The following is an 8,213-nucleotide window of genomic DNA, read 5'->3' on the forward strand; positions in this document are numbered from 1 at the left end:
GTTCAAAGTAAGGCTGAGGTAAAATTTTCGGAGGCCATGCTCTATGTTTTACCACTACCCTTCTTGGTATTCATGCTCCTGATATTCATACTCCTATTCCTACTCAATTTTACCTGAAATGAGAGTAGCAATTATTTTTGCCCATTAATTCATACTCCTACTGATTTGGAGTACTGATGAAACTAAGAAGTCCAAACCTGTGTTAAATTGACAGTACATGCTCATTTTTTGTATTGACAGTACAAGTCCAAACTTGTATTGACAGTACATGTTCTACTCAGTGTTCATCTTTCAGTGTTCAATATCACTGTTCAGTTTCAGTGTTAAATTTCAGTATTACTCCAAGATTGTACTACATGCAATTATTCAAATTATTTAAGACAGATGATTACATCAAGTTTATGATCATCAAATTGTTTACTCGGATGATGCAGAGGGAGTAATGGGCGAGGAGATGAACCTAGGAGAGCAAAATTGAGAACTCCAGCTAAAGCAGCTCCTGCCCAGCGGCGAGGACTTCAGCGGCAGCAGCACCTGTGCATGGGGAGGAACAGCCCTTGGGCGCGCGTAGGCAGCAGCTCGCCTCCACTAGCGGGCGGCAGCAGAGCACCAGCTCGCCTCCACCAGCGGCCGGCAGTAGATCAGCACCTCGTCTCCACCAGCGGGCGGCAGCAGAGCACCACCTGGGCGCGCGGGGGCCGGGAGGAGCCCCTGGCGTGGGAGAGGAGCGCGGGGGTGGAGGGCAGGTGGCGGAGCCGCGGAGGCGGAGGTGGAGTGCCGGGGCGGAGGTGGAGGGCGGGTGGCAGAGCCGCGGAGGCGGAGGTGGAGTGCCGGGGCGGAGGCGGAGGTGGAAGACGCTGAGGAAGATGACGGACAGATTCAAAGTTTGAACTGGGGGCATAAAGGTCCATTTGCCCATTTTCACCTGGTCGGAACATATTCCCCAGCGACATACATTTCGGAACAGAGGGAGTACTTACTATTTAAAAGATTTAGCAGGAGTTATACTAACCATGAAAGTGCCCACGTAATGCACTTTCCCAATGTAAACACGGTTACTTTAATATGTTGTCACACATTCCTCGGTTTTAATGTACTTCAAGTTCCTCGTCTTTTCCCTCAAAAAAATAATTGTCATCTTTCCTTCTAAATTATTTGTATTTCTAGTCTTGTACTGAGTTTTTCAGGCATTGTATTTTTTTACAAACAGTGATTGCAACGCAGACATGCACATGCATGTAAAAGCTCAAACCACCACACACATACACCCACACACCAGATCGGAGATTCAAGATTAACGAAATCACCACAGACGTCTCGTTATCAACGAACGTCGCCTCCTATTTAAGCGAGACACCAAAGCATTAAAGCTAGGGTTTGATTCTTAGCGAGCTGAGGCCATCACCCTCCTAGCCATCTAACCACTACTTGGTTCTCTCAAACATTATATTGATCATAAATAAAATTATTCTTGATGAAACAGAGCACATGCATAGTGTCGTAAATCATGTCACTTCCGCCACGCGAAATAGAGAAATGTTGATTTATTTTCTGAATTAGTCGTGAGGCACAGAGACTGTGACATGACCTTTTGTATTTCAAAAATCTACACGTTTTCAGCGAGGATTGTTACAAAATACTAACCGTCCAGCCTAATTGGTTCGAGGCACTGAAGGTGCCCACGTAATTCTCTTTCGCGGTGTAAAGATGAAAAGGCGATAGCTACTTTTGTTTTTATTATTTGGGCAATTATCAGGTTCACCATTTATTTGCGATTCGGAATTTTCCACGCCGCAAAACACCTCAAACTCAAAGGCCTCTCTCTCTCTCTCTCTCTCTCTCTCTCTCTGATTTTGGTTGAAATATTCCAACTATAATTTCATGGCCGCCTCTTTCCTGCATTTTCTTGGAGTTTCATTTACTCGCAAAAATACGAAGTTCTGACGCGCTGGAGTGGACACGATTATCCGTTTATCCGGACGAGTCAACACTGCACCAACCATTCATCTCTCTACCACAACCGTGTGGCCTTGTGGGGGCTACGAAACCAAAACGTCCCTGTTACTGCTGGTAGCAGGAAGGCCAAGACGGTGACTGAACTGAATCCGCAACCTCCACCTGATGCTTATCTGGATTTGGACTTATCTTATCTCGTTGCCTGGTCACAGGTTCTGATTCACCCGAGCACTTTGCCGGGACACGTCACGTTCACACAATGCTCCGATCCTGACAGTGCAGACGTGCAGTGTCCAGCACCAAAATGGAGAAAGAGAATTTTGCCTCTTGCCGACGAGTTCCAGCTGGAGTCATTTGCAAAGCATCCCAGTAAAATTCAGAAGAGAAACAACGGAAGCAGATTCATCCATAGATAACATAACATAACACTGTGGCTGGAATAACATCAATTCCTCAGTCTCTATGGCCTAATAAGTACCTCTGTCCCATAATATAAGAGCATTTTTGACACTACACTAGTGTAAAAAACGCTCTTATATTATGGGACGGAGGGAGTAACATCTACTACAGTAACAAATATGCTGATCCATAGGTACTACATGTTGGGTCAATACAGACATCGCCGATAAACACCCAGATGTTGGCGGCACAGAAGAACTCAAGTACTAAGCATAAACACCTGAACACACTGACCCATCATCGCATCAGCTAGACAGGGCGGCTGCTGGAAGGGTTCGCAGGCGAAATGCCCATGCCGAACGTCTGCGACTTGCACGCGAGCCTCACGGTCGTGTGGATCTGCGAGGGCTCAGCCATCGCGCCGTTTCCGTAGTCGCCGCAGGCCAGCCTTTTCGTGGTGGGCGGGACCAGGGAAATGCCGAGTTGACTGATCGTCTCGATGTGGCGCGCCGTGAACGGGTTGTTCCACATGAAGGTGTTCATGGCTGGCGCGACGAAGATCGGCTTCTTGTAGTCCCATGCTCGCACTATGCACGTCAGGAGGTTGTCGCATAACCCACCAGCGATCTGTGAAGCTAATGAAATGTCAGTCTGTGCTGGAACGAGAGCGGCTTGCTGTTCTCTTAACTGATTCAGGCATGCAACATCGAATCTAACGGTTCATGGAAGAAGAGACAACAGACCTTGGCCAGGGTATTTGCAGATAAGGGGGCGATCACCATGATGTCTGCCCACTTCCGCAGCTCTATGTGCAGAACCTCGTCTCCTATCTTCGTCCAGGTAGACCACTCATCATCATCAGTGTAAAGAATGACGTCGCTAGGGAGAGATGATCTATCAACAAAGTGCAATGATGACTTGGTGGCCACAGCTCGGACTTCCGCCCACTCGGAGAAGACACGACAGAGGCTCTCGAATTTTATAGCAGCTACACTCCCTGAAGCAGCAAGGAGGACCCGAGGCCTGCTGGGTTCCAGCTCCCAGCTTCCCTGTACCGGTTCTGATGTAGTCATCTGCTTTACTTGGATCGCCCTGCATTTGAGTTACAGGTATTCAGAGGATTTATGCTGGTACAGGAAAACATGATCCACAGTGCACACTCTGGAATCAAAATCAAGAAGAAAAATCATTTGAAAGATGCAAACAATATGTTATGTTGTCCCAAAATTCAAGCGCCCTGAAATATATCTAGTACCACTCAGAGAATGATACGTCTGCATCTGTAATCATCAACACAGAAATTAAGTGTTGTCGGTCTGACTGAGGTGCAGTTTGGTTGCACTGCATGAGGGAACACGTTGACATCCTTAAAAACATAACCAACGGCTCCAATTTATCATTTACATCTTCTAATAGGGTCAAATGTACTATTTGAGGGAAGTAGACACTGGAATGGTAAGGCAATATGAGGTAATCAAAGTAATAATCTGAAACCTGATGTTACTATCATTATAGCACACATTCTGTATCTGAAGACCAAAGTTATGCGGCTAGGACTTGTTGATTCCTTTCTACAATTTTACCATTGACATTTGAGCTCCAATGCTAGTCACCATACTTAGCAATTTGGCCTTTTCTACATTTTGCACTATTTGATTGACTTAGGTTGACTCTTAATGGTTGTTGGAGACGCTGGGATTCTCATACTCTCATTTAGTCATTCATGGATGCATGTCATGAAACTATCAAAGATATTGTTAGTATGATTCAAGTGTCTAAAACTGATAAAGAACTCTGTTCACTAGGAACTAAGACAAAATTGTGGTGGTTGTGATTGCACAGCCACGATCATCGTGGCAAGTTACCACAGAAGTCATCCCACCTAAACCATGGTCGATATTTCCCGACAGATCAGATCGGGACCGGATCGTTTCTGGATAGTTCATTTTGGATAATAGTTCACATTCAGGGAAGGCGATTTCCACCTGATCTAGGGAAGGATATACTGTATCTGTATCTAGGGAAACATTCAGATATCTAACTATAACTTACCTTTCCTTTGGAAAACAGCAAAACAATCTAATGAATTCAGGTAGAACCAGGCATCACGCTTATGTATTTTGTACCAAAATGAAAATATTGTTTAACTGCTTGATCCAAATTTACTTGCTCAAATAAAATCTTTTAAATCATAGAAAATAAAAGTGGTCTAACAATCCATAAGGAATTCTAACAATTGCAAAAAATGCAGAGAAGTCAAACATGCTTTAATTTTTCGGCACTACTTCAGATGTGCAGGACTATGCTTATGTCCGAACTATGTAAAACTTACTATCTGTAGTGTAAAAGTTTGGCTGCTAAGTGTTTGCCTAACATATAATTAGTCTTCCTAGATTGCAATCAAAAAAATAGTACATATCACAGCAGAAGTGTCAGGCACGATTATGTAAGGGTTTGTAGATCGACTGTGAACTGAATACATCAAAGGAAGAACTAAGGCACCGGATCAACCCATTTCGGTTCCTTCTCTGCCCTGAGGCCCCTTGGCACTCAACCAATTTCTGTTGCACACCAACAACAATTGCAGCCTTTTGTGTCCAATCACACACGAATTCATGCCATCCAACTTAACTTGCATTTTGCAAACCCATGAGGCATATCAACATGAAAACTGCATCAGAAAAGCCACTAGTGTTTACGAAAGCGACTACTCTGGGCATAACTACCCTATGATTCTCTGTAAGCATGGAGCATACATGAAGCAGATCCAGACTGCTGCCCTCAAATGTAACTTGCATTTTGAAATCACATGAACAGAATCAGCATATAGCCTAACATTTTGTGTGAAAGCCACTAGTCCTCTATTTATTTAGGGACGAAACGCCACCAGCCTTCGCAGTAACTACCCTGTGATTCTGTATAAGCACGGAAGCTACGGGAAACAAATCGAAGAGGGGTTTAGCTCTTACTGGCAGCAACTTCATGGGCCAGTTTCTCACAGAGTACTACGACCACAGCAGCATCAGAGATTCAGAGTCCAGGATCTACTGACCTGAGAGGCGATTTGGTAGGAGGGTAGGCAGATAAGCGGTTGAAGACGGCGGCAGAGGCGGGAGGGGCCGGGGAGCTTCGTCGGCCGGCGGTAGGCGGAGGCGGCGACCGGGGCTGCCGGGAGCGGCGCGCCGCGGGCGGAGGGAATTGGGAGCGACTGGAGGCGCTGGCCGCTGTGGAGCGTCGGGACTGGTCGCTTCTCACTTGGTCAGACTCGGACTGGACTGGGCAGGGTCGTCGCTGGTCCGGTGTTGGGCCTTGCAGGCCGAAATCCTTCTCCCCTTGCAGATTGGTGCTTCGGCCCTCTTTTACCAGGCCTGGGTCGATCATACGAGTGCAAAAATATTGAGTAGATAGAGGTTCTAAAAAAAGATAAAATGGAGTAGAATACACCAACAAAACATTTTGTAGAAAAAAATTCCCAAGAAAGTATACAATGCGAGAAACCAAACCATCAACTCGTGCATTTAGAGAGTTTTGCACGACCGAACCAAAGAAAGAAATAATATTGTAGGTATATTCAGATATGTGCATCGGCCCTTTGAAGCAGAAGTAGCAATTGCATGAAAGAAATGACACTCTTTTTACAATGGTGCAACTCCCTGTTGAATCGGATTGCCTTGAATTGGTAAAGATGATAAGCAACAAAAAAGGAGTAAGATTTTGCATCTCAAAGCTGAAAGAGATTTTTGTATTACTCGTGTTAGTACAAGCCTGAGCACTTGTAGCGGTTAGATGTCTATGTAAAAGAAAGAAGGATGCACGAACGTTCGCTGCCACGCATTTGCAAACACACGGGATGGCATTTTGGTGCTTGCAGTTTTCAGGAAAATCATGGAAGTTCTTTTTATTTTTAGTGCAATTTTCATCAATAACTGACATCCACTAGTAGAAAAAGGGGCTTTCGTTCGGGCCTGGCCAGCCCATTAGTCCCGGTTCTTATACGAACCGGGACCAATGGGTGCATTCGTCCCGATTCGTGAGCCCAGGTGGCCGACCGGGGCCTCGTAGGCTTTGGTCCCGGTTCGTCTGGACCCATTTGTCCCGGTTCTAGGCACGAACCGGGACCAATGGGCCTCCACATCCATTGGTCCCGGTTCCAGCCACGAACCGGGACAAATGAGTTGCCTATATATAGCCCATCGCCGGCGAGCAGAGCACTCCACACTGCTCTGTTTTTTGCTGGCCGGCGAGGGGAGGGCATTTGGGTGCTCTAGCTCACCTCCTATGCACATGAGGTGTTCGATGAAACGTCCGAGCCACACTAGTTAATATTTCTTCTCTCGAAACTCGACCTCTGAGCTCCATTTTCCCCGAGATTTTTCTAGGTTTAGCGGTCCGTCACGTCCCGTCCCCATCTTCACCGCCGTCGATCGCCCGCACCGATCTCGTCGCCGGCAGCACCGTGGTGAGCCTCTTGTTCTTATCTTCTTTTTGAAAGAAAAAAAATTCTTATTTCAGATAGATACTTGTCTAATTTTCTTACTTTTATTATTCCTTGTTATTATATAGTGCGATGGTTCTGGTATCCGCCCCCGTCGGCCCTCGTCCTGTCTATGATTCAGATGTGGTACATATTATCTTTTTATAACTATTTGGTTCATTTATTGTTTATGACAATTATGCCGACCAACGTGACATAGATTTTATTTATGTAGGAGGTGGATGAACCGGAAATTCCAACCGACCCTATTGTCGAGAGGTTAAATTTAGTTGAAGAAGAAAACAATTATTTGAAGGAAAAAATAAAAAAAATTGAGGAGGAGAAGATGATATTGGAGTTGCATGTTGCGGATGTCGTCGATGATCACAAGATCAAGATGGATGCAATGCGGTTGAAGATTAGAAAGATTAGAAAATATGTCATTCATACCGAGGCTTGGTATCATTATGCCGTTGGATCAATTGTTACCTTAGTTGTGATTATGATCGCATTTGTTGTTGCATTGAAAGGTTTACATTGTTTCAATGTATGGTTTAACTAGATGCTCTGGAGAGCTATATGTTGTTCAATTTGAACTATGTATGTACTTTGGTTTTAATGTGATGATGAACTACTATTAATTTGGTCATTTATCTATCCATGTTCATTTGTAGTGCTTTTCAATTTCAGGGTCTTATAGCTGAAAAAAATCAGTAAATGCATGAAAAATAACAAATGAAGTCAGAAAGGGTTAAAATTGATGATGTGGCTTTGAATGGTGCATTTTGAACACAGAAAAACTATGGAGTTCAAATAAGTTAAAAAAATGAAATTCCTTTGTAACAGACGAGTTTCCGTATGAAACCCTGATACTTCGAAAGAGATTGTCTGTTTTGTACACGAAGTGCATCCAATTTTTGTCGTAACCCTCTCTACTTTCTTGCACATGCTATGTGGGTCAAATGATGATACCATGCCACCTTTCAACCTTTTCAGAGTTCATTTGAAATGTTTTCAATTTCAGGGTCATATAGCTCAAAATAATCAGTAAATGCATGAAAAATAACAAATGAAGTCAGAAAGAGTTGAAAATTGATGATGTGGCTTTGAATGGTGCATTTTGAACACAGAAAAACTATGGACTTCAAATAAGTTCAAAAAAATGAAATCCCTTTGTAACAGACGAGTTTCCGTATGAAACCCTGATATTTCGAAAGAGATTATCCGTTTTGTACACGAAGTGCATCCATTTTTTGGCGTAACCCTCTCTACTTTCTTGCACATGCTATGTGGGTGAAATGATGAATTATTAAAGTATTTTCTATTCAAAATCATTAAAAGCAAAATGAATTTTCATAAACAACTTTTTTGTTACAAACTTTAA

At 44.0% G+C, this 8,213-nt stretch overlaps 1 protein-coding gene across 1 annotated transcript; it reads right to left on the reverse strand.

The window, feature by feature from the left end:
- Positions 1-2,340: 2,340 nt before the first annotated feature.
- LOC123167275 (phosphopantothenoylcysteine decarboxylase) lies at positions 2,341-5,427 on the reverse strand (the record flags this gene model as incomplete). Its single annotated transcript, XM_044585105.1, is given in 3 exon segments — positions 2,341-2,982; positions 3,099-3,447; positions 5,408-5,427. Coding segments are annotated over 2 exon segments (648 nt in total). The 3' UTR covers positions 2,341-2,664.
- Positions 5,428-8,213: the final 2,786 nt, after the last annotated feature.

The sequence above is a fragment of the Triticum aestivum genome, chromosome 7D, assembly GCF_018294505.1.
Source record: "Triticum aestivum cultivar Chinese Spring chromosome 7D, IWGSC CS RefSeq v2.1, whole genome shotgun sequence".
NCBI lineage: Eukaryota > Viridiplantae > Streptophyta > Magnoliopsida > Poales > Poaceae > Triticum > Triticum aestivum.